The sequence below is a fragment of the Mustela putorius genome, unplaced genomic scaffold (assembly GCF_011764305.1).
Source record: "Mustela putorius furo isolate JIRA1106 unplaced genomic scaffold, ASM1176430v1.1 tig00000151_pilon_pilon_pilon, whole genome shotgun sequence".
In the NCBI taxonomy this organism is placed as follows: domain Eukaryota; kingdom Metazoa; phylum Chordata; class Mammalia; order Carnivora; family Mustelidae; genus Mustela; species Mustela putorius.
Window position 1 is genome coordinate 6333852 of NW_025421296.1, and position 21008 is coordinate 6354859.

General features: G+C 40.1%; 1 protein-coding gene across 1 annotated transcript in view; it reads right to left on the bottom strand.

Moving 5' to 3' along the window:
• CLVS1 (clavesin 1) overlaps nt 1-21008 on the bottom strand; it is a 178923-nt gene that overhangs the window by 78638 nt on the left and 79277 nt on the right. The window contains exon 3 of the mRNA XM_004778356.3: nt 11282-11456. Within this exon, the coding sequence (XP_004778413.1) occupies nt 11282-11456 (175 nt within the window). The remainder of the gene's footprint in view (nt 1-11281; nt 11457-21008) is intronic.

Sequence of the window (21008 nt, forward strand, 5' to 3'; positions counted from 1 at the left end):
ACCTTTCTGTTATGTAAATGTCCCTCCCCTCCATTTTTGTTTTGTTTGAGCCAGATTTGATTTGCTTTTCCATCCCATACAATCAAAGAGCTCTGATTGGTTTTTTGGAAATGTGTATCATTTTAATACCTATGGCTTAATCACCGGAGAATAGGGATTACAGGGCAAGGTTTTCCACACAGGTTCATTCAATGGGGAGCCCTTCAAGACTGCTGAATTCTGATTAACTCTGCAGCACAAGGTCCCCTTGGACACCGACAGGACTAGAAATGCATAGTAGTCCATATTCCTACAAATACATAATATATTCAGAACAGAGTCCCTTGATAGCTATGTCACACTTCATTTCATAATAACGAAAGGCAGAGATCTCTATGTTGGTGAACTGAGAAATATTAACCTGGAACTAAACAATTCACAAAGGTCAATCCTTTGTCAAGACTGATCTTCCACAGCTGTGTGAAGGCCCTGAATATATTTTGCTGCTGGGAAGTCTTGTCCAATGGAAAAGTAAGATGGAATACTTCTTCTGTTACCATCTTCCTGTTCCCTCTTCTCCACTTTCCTCTACCTACCACCGGATATGGCTTCCTGGACGTATTTCCTGATAGAGTTGTTTGCATTTTTCTATCTCCTCCTCAAACCAGAGCTCTTTAGCTGCCACTCCCACTGTCACACTGAAATGGTTTCCCTCCTTGAAGCCCCACTCCCTCAGCCTCTGTCAGGAGATGAGCTTGTGATTCTTCTCACAACTCCCCATCTCAACCTCCCTTCTCTCCTTCTTGGGCTCCTCTTCATCTAACGTGTTCATTTGCATTGCTGATCACCTGGGTTATTATTCATCACTCTGTAGCTTTTCTCTGAATGATTTTTTTTTCCTTTCCTATAATTTCAAATATCACCAATCCTCTAGACCCCATGTAGAATTCTTCCCTCAGTTCAGACATAATACAAACAATTCAAATATTTCATGGGATCCTAAATGCAACTGTGGAACATTCAATTAATGGGCACTGTTTCCCCACACCTGTCATTACTGTCTGCATGGTCTCATTGGTCAACACCACCAACCACCCCTCACCCTAGCTGCACACCTAAGCTCTTACCTTGACTCCACCACTTCCCATTCCCAAGCATCCAACCGCCAAGCTCTGCCTTATTTCACTTCTTAGATAGTTATTAAATCCCTTTTATCACCCATATTTAGAGTCTTATTATTTCTTTTTTTTAATATAATTTTTTATTTTTTATAAACATATATTTTTATCCCCAGGGGTACAGGTCTGTGAATCACCAGGTTTACACACTTCACAGCACTCACCAAAACACATACCCTCCCCAATGTCCATAATACCACCCCCTTCTCCCAAACCCCCTCCCCCCAGCAACCCTCAGTTTGTTTTGTGAGATTAAGAGTCACTTATGGTTTGTCTCCCTCCCAATCCCATCTTCTTTCATTTATTCTTCTCGTACCCACTTAAGCCCCCATGTTGCATCACCACTTCCTCATATCAGGGAGATCATATGATAGTTGTCTTTCTCCGCTTGACTTATTTCGCTAAGCATGATACGCTCTAGTTCCATCCATGTTGTCGCAAATGGCAATATTTCATTTCTTTTGATGGCTGCATAGTATTCCATAGAGTCTTATTATTTCTAATTTGAATTATTGCACCTGCCTTTTAATTATTCTCCTGCCTTTGAATCTTCCCTGCTCATACCCACCAAAGTGATCCCATGTGAATATAAATTTTTGTTTGCCCTTCTGCTTCAATATATTCAGTGACCCCCAGTGTCCTTAGAGCACACAAGCTCCTTGCCTGGTCATTGTGCACTCCAGGAATACAAAATTAATTCTGTTTCTCTCTCTTATTGAGTATGCCTTGCTTCTATGTCTTTGCCTATACTATCACCTCTGCCTGTCTTCTCTTGGCTATTCTGGACACGTTTGCTAAGAATCAGCTGATGTACGCCTCACTCAGGATGTCCTTCCTCCCTCCTCCCCCCCACTCTTCTCCTTCCCTCCTTTCTTCCTCTCTCTCTTTCTTTCTTTCCTTCTTTCCTTAAATTTATTTACTTATTTTGAGAGACAGAGAGAGAGAGAGAGCGAGCAAGCCTGAGAAGGGGTAGGAAGAGAGGGAGAGACAGAATCTCAAGAATACTCTGTGCTGAGCATGGAGCCTCTTGTGGAGCTTGATCTCACCACCCCAAGATCATGGCCTGACCTGAAACCCAGAGTAATATGTTTAATCAACTAAGCCACCCAGGCACCCCCAGGATGCCATTTCTAACACCTCCTGCCTGGGTTGGAATTTATTAATCTGGAGCATATCCCCCTTTCTTCATATGCTCATTGTTTTCATCATTTGTTTATGGGTCTGCCTCTGTTTAAAATCATGACCTCTTTTTTTTTTTTTAAGGTTTTATTTATTTATTTATTTATTGACACATGTGCACAGACACACACACACACAAAGAGTGCAAGCAGGGGGAGTGGCAGGCAGAGGGAGAAGCAGTCTCCCTACCAAGCAGGGAGCCTGATGCAGGGATAAATCCCAGGATCCTGGGCTCATGACTTGAGCCGAAGGCAGACACTTAACCAACTGAGCATCCCAAGCCCCCTTGAATCATGACCTTTTCTTTTTTTTTTTTAAGATTTTATTTATGTATTTGACAGAGAGAAATCACAAGTAGGCAGAGAGGCAGGCAGAGAGAGAGAAAGGAGGAAGCAGGCTCCCTGCCAAGCAGAGAGCCCGATATGGGACTCGATCCCAGGACCCTGAGATCATGACCCGAGCCGAAGGCAGCGGCTTAACCCACTGAGCCACCCAGGTGCCCCGAATCATGACCTTTTGAAAGCAGGGACAGCATCTGTTTACTTTAGTGACTGACTCAAAGTAAAGACCTAGTAACTGTTTCTTAAGTGGATGATTCAGGGCACTGGCTAGATCTATAATGCAGAAGAGTCCAGAAAAAACTATTTATCAAAAATATGCCAGAGATACACCTATTTAATTGGAACTGTTTTAAATAGGCCATCCTGTTTGCCATCGGGATCACCGGAGTGTCATTAGCCCCAATTATCTCCCTGAGTTTAATTGATACTTAACAAGGTAGAGCATTAAAGGAGATATTTTATTCCTCTAATAATCCCATAATAACATATTGCACTATTGCAAATTCAGAATTGCAGCTTTGCGGCTGAGAAGGTAAAAAGCAGTTTGTCTGGAGGGACAGTGTTCTTCAAACATACCTGGAGTGTTTAGGAAACATGAATTAAGAAACTTCTTGGCGGAATTACAAATATCCTTTTCCTTCAATCTGTTTCATCTAATATTCTTGAATACATGACAACTGTCAGGATCACTAAAAGACACCGTAATTGTTATTGCTAAAGAGTCCTGCAGAATGAAAGAGGCGATTTTAACCCCATTTATCTCCCCGCCACAAAAGCGTGGGCAGTAGACTGGCTGGTGATAATTAAAAGGATCACACCACCTGAATAGAAAGAAGCAGCACCTCCAGTACCACAGCCTGGACCTAAGTCATTAACTAAGCTGAGCAAGGAGAGGGAGTCCCCTCTTCAGGGCCAGGGAGTGAGTTGGTAAGATCTCATTTCAAGGATCCACACAGACAGAACTGGGACAATGGAGAGCAACCGCATTTAAATCCATATGTTAGACCCACAGGAGCCCAAGGATGCGGACTGGTTCTTCATTCTTTCAACAACGCTTCGTCATTCAGTGAGCGCAGACTATGACGCTTGGTCCCAGGCATCATTCACGTACTGGTCCATCTCTACCTAGCACAGCTAGGACACCACATTTTACAGATGACAAAACTAAAACCTAGAGAGATCAATGACTTGCCTGAGGTCTTTAAGTGGCAGAACCAGGATGGAAGCCCAGGTAGTTGGAGGGGCTGCCCGCCTACGTCGAAATGTGGTTGTAGCAGCTGGTGGTTATAGCAGCAGCAGCAACACCTGGGAATGTCCTTGAAATGTGAACCCATGAGTTCTGCTCCAGATCTTTGGACTCAGAAACTCTGGGAACGAGGTCCAGTGAGGTGAGTCATGCCGTTCCCTCCAGGAGAATCTGATGCCCTTGAGGGCGAGCTCACGTTATGCTGTAATCCCATCTGTTGCAGTCATGTTTCTCCATCTTAAACGTTCATGCGGCCTTCCTGGAGAACTGTTTGGAATGCAGATTCTGATTCAGCAGCCCAGCCTGAGATTCTGCATGTCTAACCAGCTCCTAGTGATGCTGATCCTGCTGGTGTGTGGACTACACTTTGCATAAAAGAGCCACAGCCTGTAGGTTTCGGGAAGCCTGGTGGGCTCCATTCTCTGCTGTAAATCCTGTTTAGTGAGAGAGTACCCGCATTCTGTGTTGAATGGATACATCAGGAGTCAGTACATCCACTTCTCTGACTCACTGACTCTTTGATTCAGTACGAACCTACTACGAACTTGAGATGCATTTGCCCCACCTGCCTTGCCAAATTTCTAATCCCACCACCCATTCATTCACCCTTGAGAACTGTCATGTTGCCCACTGACTTGACAGACTTTTTACCATTCTGGCCTTTCAGTTGAGTAGGGCATTTCGGATGCTCCAAAGGCAAGCGAACATATCCTACGTTTTAGTAAAGCGGAGAAACAGTAGGACGTGGGAAGGGGGTCGAGGGAATGGACAAAGGTAGGAAGCAGTGTAACAAAAAGGGTCACACTAAAAGGGACGCTCAGGAGAGAGATGATTTGCACGTGGCTGAGCCTCTGAGCGTTGCTGCAAGTCCACTCCCACTTTCAGGCTAAACGTTGGAAAAGCAGTGGACCTCCTTTCACACTACACTGGCTCCACGCTGCTGGGAGTTTGAGGAGGGAGGAGGAGAAAGGGAGATAACTCTATCAAAAACGTTTGAACATTTTAAATGTTCCAAACCGTTCCCAGGAGCTGTCGCTGCTGGTACAACCACGCTTTGATGTAGGTGAGAGCAGAGTCCAGCTCCTCCTACTTCGATCCCAGTTCTGCCGCTTACAGACCTCAGGCAAGGCATTGATCTCTCTAGATTTTAGGTTTGTCATCCGTAAAACGTGGTGTCAAAAGAGTACTGCCTCATAGGTTTATGGTAGAAATTAAATAGTACGTGAAAAGCGCCTGGGGCATCGTCAGTGTAAATCAATTATTTGTAACCGTATAAATCGAATATTTATGATACTTATGATATAAATATCCTAAAACCATCTGTAACAATAAAACAGTCACACCATAAGCTTTGAATGAAGAGTGAATGAACAGAAAAAGTGTCTGATTGGCCAGGGGAAAATGACTTAAACCCAGAAATGAGGAAAGAAAAAAAAAAAAAAGGGAAGAATGCTGCCAGGCTCTCCTCCAGGGAGTGAAAAGTAAGCTGCTTTAAACCCTTAACAAATGCCTTGGTCCTTAAGGGAATCAAATATTTTGTAAATAGCCTGCAGGGCCCAAGGCTCTAGCTCTTCCCGAGTAAAACACTCCAGACCCATAAGCCCTTTAAGGATGGGGGTTGGCTGAACATTGATCAATGCTGGGTGTTGATTACAATGGTGGGGCCACAGCAATTTACAAGAAATGATTCCAAAAATTGATTTTGGAGACATTACAAAACTCCAGCCCAGGACTTCCGTGTGTGGTTCATTCTGCCAGAATCCCCCAGCAGAACTGAGAATAATGCCGAGCTGGGTTAAAATGGTGGCATAAATATTACTTTAAGTTTGATTAAAATTTAAACAAGTTGTAATGAACAGATACAACGGCTCTTTGAGACATGATGGACTGCATTTAAGAGATCAAACAGCTGAGCGAGAGGAAATGACTCCCAGGCAGTCTCAAAATTAGTATTTTAACCGAAGTTCTTTGAACTAATATTCATAGAATATTTATGTAACTGGGACAACTTAACATTCTAAACAATGACATTTCCTCAAAGCATTGCTGTAACAGGAGGAATGTATAATACATACACTATTAGAATTTCATGACTGGCTGATACAGGGTAACTTTTGATCTAAAAATCTGATGATCCCTTAAAGAGCAGTCTTCTATGTGATTATTATTACACGCAATAATTCAGCCTATGAAGCACATAACCAAAGCTCTATGCACATACCTTTTTTTTTTTTAAACAATTGTTAGGGGCAATATAATTACATTTTTTTAATTAAAGTTTTTTTTTTTTTTCTATTTAAATCAGTTTTAAGTTCATAGCAAACTTGAAGGAAAGGCACAGAGATTTCCTACATATCCCCTGCTCCTGCACATATGTAGCTTGTCCCATGATCAGCCTGCCCCCCTTCCACGGAATGGAGAATTTGTTACAACTGATGAACCTACACTGACACAAAAATCACTCAAAGCCCGTAGTTTACATTACAGTTCATGCTTGGTGTTATATGTTCTATACAAATGTATAATGACAAGTGTCCCTCATTATAGCATCACACAACCTTTTTGGGCCCAGTCTGTTCATCCCTCCTCACGCCCACCCACAACTCCGGGTTCCCATGATCTTTTTACTGTCTCTATAGCTTTGCCTTCTTCAGAATGTCAAACAGTTGAAATCATGTAGTACGCAGCCTTTCCAGATTGACAGCTTTCACCTCGTGACATGCATTTCAGATTCCTCCATGTCTTTTCATGGTTTGATAGCTCCATTCTTCCTGGCAAAAAGTAACAGTCCATTGTCTTGACTCACAGTTTATTTATCCATTCACCTACTGAAGGATATCTTGGTTCCTTCCAGGTGTGGGCAATTAAAGAATAAATTTCCTATAAACATTCGTGTGCATATACATTTACTACTCCTTTGGGTAAATACCAAGGAGTGGGATTACTGAATCAGATGGTAAGAGTAGGTTTAGTTTTTCCAAAACTGCACTCTCACCAGCAATGAATGAGAGTTTCTCTTGCCCCACAAACTGGCTAGGATTTGGTGCTACTGTTGTTCTGGATTTTGGCCATTCTAATTACGTGTAGAGTGGTATCTCAATGTTGTTTTAATGTGCATTTCTCTGATGAATATGATGGGGACCATCTTTTCATATGTTTATTTGCCATCTATGTGTCTTCCTTGGTGAGTGTTTATTCAGGTTGTAGGCTGATATTTTTTAATTGGATGGTTTGTTTTCTTACTGTTGAGTTTTAGGATTTCTTTGTACATTTTGGATAATAGTCCTCAATCAGATGTATCTTTGCAAATTTTTCTCCCAGTCCGTGTCTTTTCTTCTTATTCTCTTGACATGGTCTTTTGCAGAGCAGAAGTCTTTAATTTTAATGAAGTCTAACTTACCAATTATTTCTGTCAAGGATTGTGCCTTTGGTGGTGTGTGTAAAAAAAATAATTGCCATAACCAAGGTCACATAGGTTTTTTTTTTTTTTCCTTATGTTATCTTATGAGATTTCTATAGTTTTGAGTTTTATACTTAGGTCTGTGATCCATTTTGAGGCAATTTTTGTGAAGAGTATAAGATCTGTATCTTCAGTCTTTGGCACATGGATGTCCAGTTCTAGCACAATTTGTTGAAAAGACTCTCTCGGCTCCATTGCATTGCCTTTCCTCCTTTATCAAGGATCAACTGAATATATAGAATTGACTTCTGAGACAGAAATACAACGGGTGGACCCAGATAGGAAGCTGACACTGATCTGCCAGCCCAGTGCCCATCATCTCAATATTACTCGGTATTATTTCCACTTTGGTTCTGACTGGAGATTGTATGTAATGAAGAAAAAAAGCAATGAAGCACCCAGATGCAAGCTAAAGGACGCTGCCTGACATTACATGACAGGATATTCCAAATACCTTTTGCTTATTACGGTAGAGATTCTGATATACCGTCATGCCCCATGCAGGACTGAAGATTTATTCTCCAGTTGCTGGGGATGTTGCCAGCAGAAAGATGGCAGATAAGAGTGCCCTCTGGGACTTCAGGCTGAACAGACTCATTTTGCCCAAATTCACAGGGCAGCCGGTACCCAATGACTGAACAACATGGGAATACCAAATTCCTATCCCTGGCCCCAGTCACGGAATAATCTGAAGGGTCATTTTAGCCTCACAACACCTGAGGCTTTCTTTGGAAATGACTGAACCACAGCTTAGCTTCTCCTGCTGGCAAACTTTCTTCCACAGCTTCCCTTCCACAGGAGTTGACCCCAAGAGCACGTCCCAATAAACCCCAGCCTGCTAATCTCTGTCAGAATCTGCTTTTCAAGAACTCAACATGCAACAATTAGTAATTGAAGGTTGCACTGAACAACCGTCTTTACAGAGAACTAAGAATGGAGGTAAAAGGGTGAAAACTCCGGGTTTGAGAACTAGGTTGTGATATAAGGTGTGGGATTGACCAAAAATGGTTCTAAATTCTCACTGCCTGAGCAATGAGCTCCCACCCCCTTCTCCCTGTGGGAGGTGTTGTATTACCTATGTGTGGGGACCGTCATACCCAGGACCCCAAATTATCTAGGGTTTGAGCAGCAGGTAATCTGAGACAGCTCCTATAAATAGCTAAAACCCCAAACCAGATGGCCTAGCCCAAAAGTGGTTTGATTATTCCTCCTGATGAAGCTGCTGTCTCACATCTACTCTACAAAAGTCAGAACAGCAGAGAGAGCAAGTTCTCTTCACTGGAAATAGGACCTCACCCCCTTGTGATATCCCACATGTCTAGCAAACCCTTGAACCTCTTCAAGCCTCTTAGAGGGTACACAGAAGAAAGACCAGCGCCTTCTCTTCTCTCACTGGCACTGGCCTTGCATCGCTTTCCCTTTCTCTACAAAATGTCTGAGCCTTCACCCGGTCAGTAGTGTTGTAGAATTTATCTTGAATCTTCATGGCTGACAAACGGAGACCTGTATGGGATCGTCCTTGTTCAATAATTGTAAGCATGAAGGCATGAATTCTGCTTAGTACCAGTTATGACTTTTTATGTTGAAGGGGTTTAATGTCTGTGGATAGAAATATTCCCTGCAACAAAGATCACTGGGAGAGCCCATGGTGGGGGTGGGGAGGAGAGGACCTGAATATCTCCAAAGCCAGAGAGAGGATAGCCTAGTGTGAGAAGTCACCAGCAGCTGGCCAGATCTGACTGCCCTCTGTGAAGTGAAAGAAGTACCAGTCTGCAGTGACCCCTAGGGATTCTTCACAGTTGCCAAGACAACAGCTAGACAGTCCAGGAAGCCTTCCTATATCCTTGATGGAGGAACTACACCCAAGCTCCTTTTCCCCTGGGACCATTGGCTTTCTTCTCCTAGAAGGTGAATCTTCCTCAGGTTTCCCAGGTTTCACTGGCAGAATTCCCAGAAAAAGCTGTATTCCAACCCAGGCAGGCTGACTCCAGATTAGCCTGATACTTTCCCACAGCCAGGGGAGGTTATATAAGGAGAAAGTAGTAAAGAGGGTCAGGCCATTGCTTTGTGAGATGATGGGAGGAGGTACCTTCTCTTCACTCTGACCCTGACCTCATGCATCTCCCCTTCTTCCAGGAGAAGTTATTCCTTAACCAGAGCTATAGGACTTTGTACAAATCATCCCAGGCCCTGGTACAAAAGAAGTCCCACATGGGAGCCATCTAGTATTTCTCCCAAAAGGTATCTCACAAGCTTATGTATAACTTTACCTTTTAAAACACATTTCACTTGCATTAACTCAGTAAGACCCACATCAGCCAGGTGAAGTTGCCAAGGGACATATTATATAATCTACACATTTTTCAGAAAGAAAAATTGGAACACAGTGTTGGATAAAGGACATTTCCCTTCCTGATTTATGAAAAAAAAATCTTATAAATACACAGAGCTTGAATCACAGCTACTTACACATGTAATGAATTATCTTTTCAAAAGAGGATAAAATTAAATGAAGCTTGTACTACCACAGAAGATCCTGGAATTATGGTCAGCATAGTTATCAGGTCTGAAATAAACCTTGCAGCTTACTGTACAGCTTTTGATAAAAGCTGTAAGGAGAGAGAGGTCAGACGTTCAGAGACTTGGATGAGAGGAGTTTGGAGAAAAGGAGCTAAAGTTCAGAAAAAGTGGCTGATAGTAAAGGACAGACCAGTCTATGATTGGTATGGTTGAGGCAAGACACGACATTCTGTGTAATCTAGAAATGCAAAAGCAACTTCAAAAATGTGCCCCCAATATACTGCCTGATGTCCCCCATGATAATGGGGCATTTGTGGAAGAGTTCCTCCTTTCCTGAAATGCCTGCTTTATTTTTCCTACCCTTGAAATAGGAAACCATTTTAATAAAATAAGATCCATTCAGTAAACACCTTTATCACGGGCCCACATGCTGCTAGTTATCGGTTGGAGGCCAAATACGAATAAGCCCTAGCTCATTCTGTGAAACAGACTCATCAATAACTCATCACACTAGAGGATGACACGCAATGGAAATGGGTCTCCTACTTTTGCACTTTAAAGCACGTAAGTAACAGCTGCTGATCTGAGAATTAGCACATATTTTGTTTTCTACACATAACTGCCATCTATGGGGGAGGTCACCCCATTGTCAATCTTCCTACAAAATTAAGAAGGGGCATGAGTTTTATTCTTCTGGAACTGTGCCTATACCTTGTACTATAATAATGTTGTCACCAGGGAGCTATGCGGGATTGTCCGACTTTGTTACTTTTCATAGAATCACTGGTTTTTAAACACAGGAGAGACCTCAGAGACTGACTACTCCTGACCTCCACATCGCACAAATTCCCATTCCCCAGAATCCTTACAGCTGGTCATAGGAGCAAAAAGTAGAGTTTTGTCCACTTCCTTTGCCGACATTGCTGGCACTGAAATGATTTCTTTAGTACAAACACTTCGAGCACAATGCATTCTGGGAAGTGAGGACCCACAGGATGCATTTCCTCAATGCAAAACTGCTTCTAGAAACCTGGGAAGGCCCCCATGCCACCCCCTATGTAGGACATGCTCATGGAGCAGATGTTTTCTAGTTTTAATTTTTGTGAACTCTCAGATGGATTAGGCTAAACATCTCAGCTTTATTCATAATTGCTACAGTAGGTAATTTGTGCCTGTGGTAACAGTAATTTGGAGCTGTTAATGAAAATGAAGACTAAGTAAAAAAAAACTCTCAGGCTGAAGTGAAAATGTGGAAGATTCATAGGTGAACTGAATCTAAGTTTTCCCTCACGATTCCCAAGGACAAATATCATTTTAGTTGAAATAAGAAAAAAGGACATTGTCCCACAGATTCGTACTGTCCATTTGTTGAACATACCTGCAGCCCTTCAATAGCCAGTTTGAGGATGGAGGGGGTCAGTTTGGAGGCTTGTTTGAAGGAAAAGTTACTCCAGTCTATAATTAAAATGAAGCCATTTATCTGAAGCTCCGGATCTTCAATAAGGACTTCCAGAGACAGCAAGATGGCACGGAGGATATCTGTGAAGGAGTTCCTGTAGCCAAAACAGAAAGGAGAAGCTGGGTGTGAATATTAGCAGGTGGTACGTGCATAGAGGGATGCGTGCCTCACACTGCTCCTCTATGAACCTGACCTGCAGGGCAACACAGCTGTCCTGTACCCAAAGTGGCTGAAAAAACATTTGCCCAACTTTGCAGGAACTATACTTTAAGATTCACCAGAGGGAAGTCTCCCTTTGATCCAACAGCCTCAGCACCCCACACTTTAAGAGGTATCCCTCTTTAGTGTCTCGTTTGGCTTCCATACTCTGCGTCTGGCACAAAACTGATTGCATTTCACTGAAATGCATCCCTTACTTATCTGTCTCCCTCACGGAGCTCTGTTAACTTTGAGGGTAGGGACTGGGCCATAATCACAGCTGTGTCCTCAGCACCTAGCTCCTCAGTGAATCATTGCTGAACAAATGAGGTGAGACCTCAATCAGGAGCACTTATTTTGATTAAACCCCTTATTCCTTTTTTATGTTTAAAATGTTGCTCAATGTATAAAAATATCCATGCAATGGATGTTTTTTGTTGTTGTTGTTGTTTGAGACATGTTTTTGTTTTTTAGCTTACGTTCTTGGATAGAGAAAAATAAAGCAGGAAGAAGAGCTTATTTTCATTGAAGGTTTGCAGAGTGTGATTCAGGAGGGAAATCGCTTTGAGTACATCAGTAACTATGACAACAGGCAGACCTGAATAGAAAAGAGAGTGACAGCTCTTCAGTGCTATATGTGTTCCTTATGTCATATATCCCCATTCATTAGATGATCTTTGTGTTAAATAATTTTCAGACATGAAGAAATGATGGCATTTTTATTCCGCTAATTTTCCCAACAAATAAGCTGAGCGATAAATCTTAAGAGGATCTCTAAACTCAGTGGCTTTTTTGATAAGTAGAAAAATATAATATTGGATGGCAAATAATGGCAAATTCATTACTTTCTTCAGGTTTAATGTTAAAAATCAGAAGGCTTCTCTTCTGTGAAGTACATGTGAAATGTTCAGGTTCAGGGAGGCCTGGGTTGTTCAGTTGGTTAAGCAACTGCCTTCAGATCAGATCATGATCCCACGGTCCTGGGACGGAGCCTTGCATTGGGCTCCCTGCTCAGCAGAGAGCCTACTTCTCCCTCTCCCTCTGCCCAATAGACTGCCTGCTTATGTTCTCTATCTCTCTGTCAAATAAATAAATTTAAAATCCTAAAACTTAAAAAAAAAAAAAAAAGAAATAATCAGTTTCTTGGGTATTTCAGCCTGGTTCAAAGTCTAACCAACTTCAACAATTCCAGATTAAAATCAGGAAGCTTGTGATCGAACAGTAAATCAATAAGAATTTACTGAATGTCTATTATAAGCTCAGCATTGTGTTTTATATTTAAGGTTATAAAATAGTATGTTTTATTTCTATTTTCAGAGAGCCCTTGATTTAGTTGGGGCGGGCTAGGAAATTAGCAATATGAGTTGAAAGGGATCAATAAAAAATTTGAGCAGTGAGGTAGAAGTTTATGGAGGGATGAAAGAAAGCTTGGGATAAATCTTGATGGATGGATAGGATTTTGATGGATATTTGGGAGAAGGGGGAATAAGATATTTCAGGAAAGATGAGAGACAATAATTGAAAAATAAAGATACACAGCTGATTCTGCTTCTGTAAAGTTCTGTTTAGTAATTTTTTTTCTTTACATCAAGCTAAAATCCCCACCCACTGCTCAGATCTACCTATTGGGTATAGTTCTGCTACAAAAGAAAAACCTCAGGTCTTCCCTTGTCACATAGCTTCAACCATGTAAACATGGTGATCCTGATGCCTTAGATAATTTCTTGATTAAAAGAAACAGTAACTTTAACCATTTCTCATAGGAAATGGTTTTTAATATTCTTCTCATCATTACTGTTTTAACTGTTTCAGATGTATTCTATTTTAACTCTAAGAGATATCAAATTCCTATTGATGTAGGATAGGTTTTCATTAGGACCTTGTTTCTATTTTTGCATCCACATCGAACAAAGTCTTTTTCCAACAAAAAAACTTTGTACAAAAAGACTTTGGTTTTTTTTGTTGGAAAAAGGGAACAAAAGATAATGAAAATATGGAAATGCCTAGTAGTAAACTGGAATGGCCATTAGGGAATTAGAAATCTGACCATAGATAAGCTTACTTGGGAAGATCACACACATGGAGAAAATCAGGACTAAAAAGATCAACCCTAGATAGAGCTTATTTATAGTATTGAGTCAAAGGAAGAAGAATCAAAGAAGTAAAAAATAAGAGGATTGAGATAGTATTGGGTTAAAAAAAAGAGAGAAAGTGTTTCAAGAAATAGGCTATGATAGATTATGAGAACATTACTACTTGTTCTTTTGCCTTTGGACCTTGCCATGGTTAAGAACATGCTACAGCTAGTGTGCTGGACCAAAGAGAAGGTTGAGGAACACAAACCAGTGACTCCCCAGCCAAAGAGCAGATCATGAGAAGCAGAGCTACCCAGATGCATGAACTCAGATGAACTCAGATATGATATATGAACTCAGATGCATGAGCAATAATAAATGATTACTTTTTTAAACCACTGAGTTTGGGAATGATTTGTTACACAGCAGTAGCTCTCTAATATCAAGGGTTAGTTAACGAAGTCAAGAGCTGTATCACAGATTAGAGCTAACCCCTCTTCTCATCACTTATCCACTTGTATCCACTCGCAAGAAAAGATACAGAACTCTGTCTGGAAATGAGGAAACCATTTTATGCATTTTCAACACCAGAAACTTACTGCAGGATAGGCATTGTCAGTTAATGAAGTATTATACTCATGGGATGGTCTCAAGAGAAAAGTAAAAGGATTCTCGACTTCATTATAGTTTCCAAATGTTCCAATGCTTCGCTCTTCCAGATGAACTGGATGAGCAGGAAAAAAGTTGAATAAAATGTGTTTCAAGTCATCAGATTTAACCCTTGTTGAGGAGAGCAACCTGATCTCAGACCTTAATTATGATCATTATCTTGAATTCCTTACTTCTTGGTTTCCTTACATAAATTCCCTAAACTTTTTCTTCAGTCTTCCTTACAACACTTTTGAGTTGTGAAATCCTCCCAGGTTTTTATAATTTTAAAAATACCTCTCAGATCAAATACTTCATGCACATTCTCTGCCCTCAAGGAGCTTAGAGCATAAATCCCCACTCTTTAAGTGTAGGTTGAACGTAGTGACTTCCTTCCAAAGAGTACAGGATGGAAAGTAGAAAAAAGTAAGTTTACCCTGGAGAAACCTGACAAACAATACTTTGGGTAGGTGATTTGGGCATCAACATCAACAGAGATAACTTGTATTGATAGAATTGTCCCTTGATATGGTAATGAAAGTGGCACTTAACCTCTGTGATCTTCCTTCTAAATCATAGCCCCAAATTAATCAAGAGGAAAACATTAGACAAATTTCAGCTGAAGAACATTCTATAAAATGCTTGACCAACATGCCTCAAAATTGTCAAGGTCATTAAAAAGCAAGGAAAGTCTCAGAAACTGTCACAACCAAGGAGCGCTTAAGAAGACATGAAGATTAAATGTAATGTGGTATCTTGGGGGATCCTGAGACAGAAGAAAGATATCGGATAGAAACTAAGGAAATCTGAATAAATTATGGACTTAGTAAATTAAAATGTATCAATATTGTTTTATTAGTTGTAATAAATATTCTATACTAATAGAAGATGTTAAAAATAGGGGAAACTGGATGCAGAGTATAGGGAAACCCTCTCTGCTATCTTCAAAATAATTTTGTAAATCTAAAATTATCCTAAATAGAATGATTTTTTTTAAAGTGCTTACTAGTGGGCGCCTGGGTGGCTCAGTGGGTTAAAGTGCTTACTAGAGTTTGTTATCTCTCATGGGAAGTTTCCACGAATCTTCTCTCAAGGTTTCTAAGCGAGCCAAAATGGTCATGAACAATTCAGCTACTTTAAGTAAATTGGAGAAATGAGAGCAGAAGAAGACATTTCCAGAATTTGTTCGTTCTACTAACTTATTTAGGTTTTTATATTTTTTCATTTTATTTTATTTTATTTCTTTTCAGTGTTCCAGAATTCATTGTTTATGCACCACACCCAGTGCTCCATGCAATACGTGCCCTTCATAATACCTCTACCAGGCATTGTTTAATAACTCATAGAACAATTATTTTCTGTATTGTTTATAATCACAATTCCATCAGAGTATTTTATCACTTGTATCAAAAGGAACAGATGAAAAATGGATATTTAGAGGTTTTGATCCTTTTTCTACAATATGCACAGCATATTTATATAGTCAGTTATGGACTGTATCAGTTTTTGATTGATAATTAAAAGCACAAGTGTGATAATATACATGAAAGCACTATAGGAATGACAAACTGCCAATGAAATGTAAGGAACTGTATTAGTAAACAGTTAGTAGAAAACTTCAGCATCCCCCCCAAAGAATAATACATTTATATTAATTAGGAGTTATTCATGGTTTATCTAAGGATTTTCATTATTATACTGTGAGCACTTAGAGATAATAAATAGTGGCTCATTTTTAGGTTCTATTGTTTTTATGAGCAGAGAAGCCAATATTGTCACCTGAGGCTTTAAAATTAAGCAACAACATAATACAAATGAGATGCAAAACAGTGGAAAATAGTAAGCCCTTTATCAATGAGAAGATATTTAAGCTTCAAAAAGTGACTACTTTGTGCTTTAAATTTTTAGTGACGATTCTAAAACCTAGATCCTAGACTCCTATAAGAAAAAAGATGTGATATGTAACCAGATAACCATGTAGAGATAAGATGGGGTTGCCAGTGAGACTGTTTCTTAAAAGGAGCAGTGAGAAGTCTCTTGATCACTCTGAAATCACAGTGCTTATCCTTATTCTAATTTTTCTGCTGCAGCAGAAGTCTCTTAATATTAGCAGTTAAATCTTTTTTTTTTTTTAAGAGTTTACTTATTTGACAGGTAGAGATCACAAGTAGGCAGAGAGTCGGGGCAGGGGGGGGGGGAGCAGGCTCCCTACTGAGCAGCAAGCCCGATGCGGGGCTCGATCCCAGGACCCTGAGATCATGTTCTGAGCCAAAGGCAGAGACTTTAACCCACTGAGCCACCCAGGTGCCCCAGCAGTTAAATCTTTTAAGCCAGCTCTGTCTCAAAACCTCTTAACTCCACATTCAATATCATCAAGAGTTTACAGGTTTTTTTCTTGGGAATTTTTAAAAGACCTCCTTAAGCTACAAAATGCTTTTGCAAATAGTTTACTACCAAATATCTACGTTTTATTCACAGGTGCAGTAACATTGCATCTGAGCATGTTTCTTTATCTCTTCATCCCTTTAACTTCTTTCCAAGTTAATTATTAAAATAATCATGGCATCGTTCTCATAGTTACCGACTACACTTTGCCTATTATCTGACAATGATGTCTAAGACAAGGTGGAGAGGAATATGTGCTCCATCTGTATCGCCCCTGATGCATTTTGATCTCTGGACATGGGAAGAACCCTATTTTGGTAAAGTGGCAAAAGGGCTTTACTCCAGGGCTTGACATCCACCCAGGGCTTGACATCCCCCCACCAAATAAGGAGGCCGAAGTTCAGTAAAGGCTAATTTCCTGCTCCTCTTTGTAGAGGGTTGTTGCAAGAATTGTGCAAAACAATGTGTGAAGGAGCTTTGTGAATTGGAAAACACATCCCAATAGGAGGCAGTATTTGTAATTGCATGAATTATAGGGATAACCCTCTTAGTCATACTGCTTGCATCATGATGATGGTAGCAGGACATTAAGTGTACAAAATTCAATTGTGTTCTATCCAGGGGGAAACTTTTTCTCCTCTGCTAGGGCTGATGATTTTCAAAATATGGTCTGAGATGGAAATTCTGGTGATATATTTTCCTAAATGAGTTCTAATAATTCCTATATGAATCAAGGTTTAGCTGGACAGTCCTGTGTATCATTTTGCATCAAAGCAAATGAATCCATATTTCTCAAGGGGGTAATCAAGGAAAAGTAAGGAAAAAACAACTATATTTTGAAAATATTAGGTGCAAGGCAGATGCTAACAAAAATGTTTAACTTTAGGAGCCTGAGTGGCTCAGTCAGTCATCTGCCTTCAGCTCAGGTTATGATCCCAGGGTCCTGGATGGAGCCCAGCATTGGGCTCCCTGCTCAGTGGGGAGTCTGCTTCTTCCTCTCCCTCTGCTCCCCCCCCCTCACTTGTCCTCTCTCTCTCTCTTAAAACAAATATATAAAGTCTTTTAAAAAATGTTTAACGTTGCTGTAGAAGACTTAATATTTGTGAGAGCTTAATATTATATTTATTTTCCTGAATGTTAGCTAGAAAGTAAATTAGATAATTACTTTTCTCCGTGGGGATGATCACCTAGAGAACAGTGGTCTGGATTTAACTCTGCCTCACATGACTTGATGAGATTCATCCGCTCAAGAGTAGAGAGAAAGGGAAAAAGAGATCAGGGAAGAAAGAAAGGAGAAAGAAAGGATGAATGAAAAAAGAAAGAACACCTTGCAATTAATTTTTATCTCTATTAATTTCATCCTCTCCCCCTCAGTGAAGAAAACTTTTGGATTTGTATTAACATAAGAATAAAATTCCTTGTAACACCAGCATAATGAGTTGCCTCTTGGTTTATTATTAGTTGTAATAGGGGAATATCTAGTTCTCAATGTCTCAGCATCACAAAAAGGAATAATGTATTCAGTACCATTCGAACATAACACATGTGGCCCAGTTTCTATGTGTGGAGTTTTAGATAAGGTCAAGCTATAGCAGATCATCTGCTTTCTGAATTTTTAGTTTCGTTCAGGTCGTAGACTCTCAATTTCAATGGAATGTATCTTATAAAAACAAGTACAGTCATTTCTAATGTTTGTCTATCTCTACCAAGAATGACTATAATATACGGAAAGATTATGGGTCACTCATTCTTGACTCAAACCACTTCCTACTCAATCATTTGCTTATAGAGGACAGAACATAAAAGAGTAATGATCTTGTCTAAGAACAGGGCCCTTATTTAAAACTAGTATAGAGAAAATAAGGATGAAAATGGTGAAATCATTGTTTTGTCACCCAAGGAAAGCTTGAAAATAAGAGGTTATACTTCTGTAGGCCAATCCTGACAAGCCTATCCATCTCCTGATAGAACACAAGAATGTAAAGTTTTCATAGCACCATACTAAATGACATGGAAACTAAAGCTCTTAAATCCCAGTCTGCTAGTGTTCTTTCTTGTTTGTGTTTCTGTGGCAAACAAGGTTATAACTCGTGTGTGTGTGTGTGTATGTGTGTGTGTATACACACATACAATAACTCAAAATCTAGAGTTAATTCCCCTAGAACTTGTCTTCCATCCCATTCAGTTATTTTTTACTTAAATGAAGAAATGGTTTGAATAGATAAAACCTATAGTTTCATTGCATTTGATCCAAGTGATTCTAAATTCTCCCCAAAATTGAAAAAAGTGAAATTAAGACCAAATGCAACTATCTGCTCACTTAAATATAGTGAAATTTCTTTTTTTAAAATATTTATTTATTTACTTGAGAGAGGGAGGGAGGAACAGAGAAAGACAGTCTTAAGTAGACTCCAAGCTCAGTGCTGAGCACAGACCCCAAAGTAAGGCTTGATTTCCTGACCCTGAGATTATGATCCAAGCTGAAATTAAGAGTTGGATGCTTAAGAGACTGAACCGCCCAGGCACCCCCAGGTAATGCAGTGCAAATTTTTATCATTCAATGTCTTCTTTTAAATTTTTTGAAGTACCTGGTATTGGATAAGGAGTCAGGAGGCATTTATTCAAAGATTTAGCAAAGTTCTTTATGGGAAACACAGAAGATAAAAGGATTTTTTTTTCCCTTTTCTGTTAGTAGATGGAAACCGGTAGGGAATACTAAAAAAAAAAAAATATGAATAAGGGAGGCAAATGAAGCATAATCATTAAAAACAATAAGATTTAGAGTTAGGAAGACTCTGATTCAAATCCTGGGTGTTCTATGTGAACTTAGTAAGTTATTTATCTCTCTGTGGTTTAGTTTTCTCGTCTGCAGAAGGAGGATCATAGCACCTACCCCAGTGGCAATGATGAGGTAAGACAACATACAAAAAAGCCACCGCAGAGCAACTGACCCATGACAATTCATAGAAGGTGCTAATGGTCACAATGGTTTTCATTATTACATAAGTGAATATCATATCAGATAGAAAGTAATAGGGGTGGCTGGTGGGAATAATGAGAAAGAGAGATCATTGATGTCTGGGGAGCTTTGGGACATCTTCAACTGGGCTGTGATGAATGGGAAAGTTTGGACACTAGACACAGAAGGGGAAGAGTGGGAGGAGCTATATAAACAATAGCAAGAGTTGATAGCACAGCGGCTATGTTTTGGGGGCAATGGCATGTTTGCTTATGCCATGGAACAAAATGAAAAGAATGCAGAATACGGTCCTAAATAGGGCTGTGACTCGTCTTCATTCTGCTTGATGGGAGAACCACTGAGTGGCTAGACAGAAGGGGAAGGCAGGAACAGTTATACTTTAGGAAGATTTGGACGGGCAACTGGGAGACTGGAGTCACGCAGTCCGATTAGGAGGAAGTAGGTGACTATAAGACATTAGGTAGGAGCTGAACAGAAATGAGAGACGTGAGAAGAATTGCAGATGACAGAACCCAGGACTTTGTTACAGATTAGATGAAGGTGTCAAGAGAGGAAGGACAGTGCTACTAATTGAGACAAAAGGAACTCTGTCAAGGAAGAAGTGAGTCAGAGATGCTGGAGTTGTATCTTACAAAAAGGATCTTACGGAGTAAGAATCAGCACCTAGGACAACGACATAGAGTGTTGATGTTAGTATCAATATGATTCGACATCAGGGCTGTCAAGAGGGTGTCTAGAAGGGCCTAATCGTGTGGGGTCTGTATTGCTGCCACACAAGTGATGATATTTCCCCTTAAATTGATGCCATGTCTGCAGGCAAGAATATTTCTTGTCCTATTCTTAAGAGACCACTTGCCTCTGTCACTTAGACTATGAGCTTCACGAGACCTGGGAGAATATTGTCTTTGAATCCCTGGCAATCACCAGTACCTGCACATAACAGATACTCAACAAATGATGCTTAGTGAAGGAAAAAAGGCAAGTGTGCTAAACAAACCTGTTGGATGCTCTGAACCAGTAAATATAGAAAAAAACCTACTTTGGGGGCACCATTGGGTAATTTTTCCTTCTCTTCAATGTCTTTTATACTCATTGCTAATGGTAGCAGTGTCAGATGTGTGTCCTTAAGCATCTTTGCTTTTATGGCTCGTATTTATAGAATACTGTGCTACTGAGCACCATGTATCCAAAAGGAGGAAAGGAAACTAGGCTTAAAGACTTGATTTTGGTTTAAGAAAGAGCTATGTGCATGCATTCATATAACATTAGTAACAGCATAAATTAAGACTGAGAAAATGACCTTCTAGAAGGTTAATAATAAATGCTAGATGGGAATGTTTCTAGAGAGAAGTCAGGTATA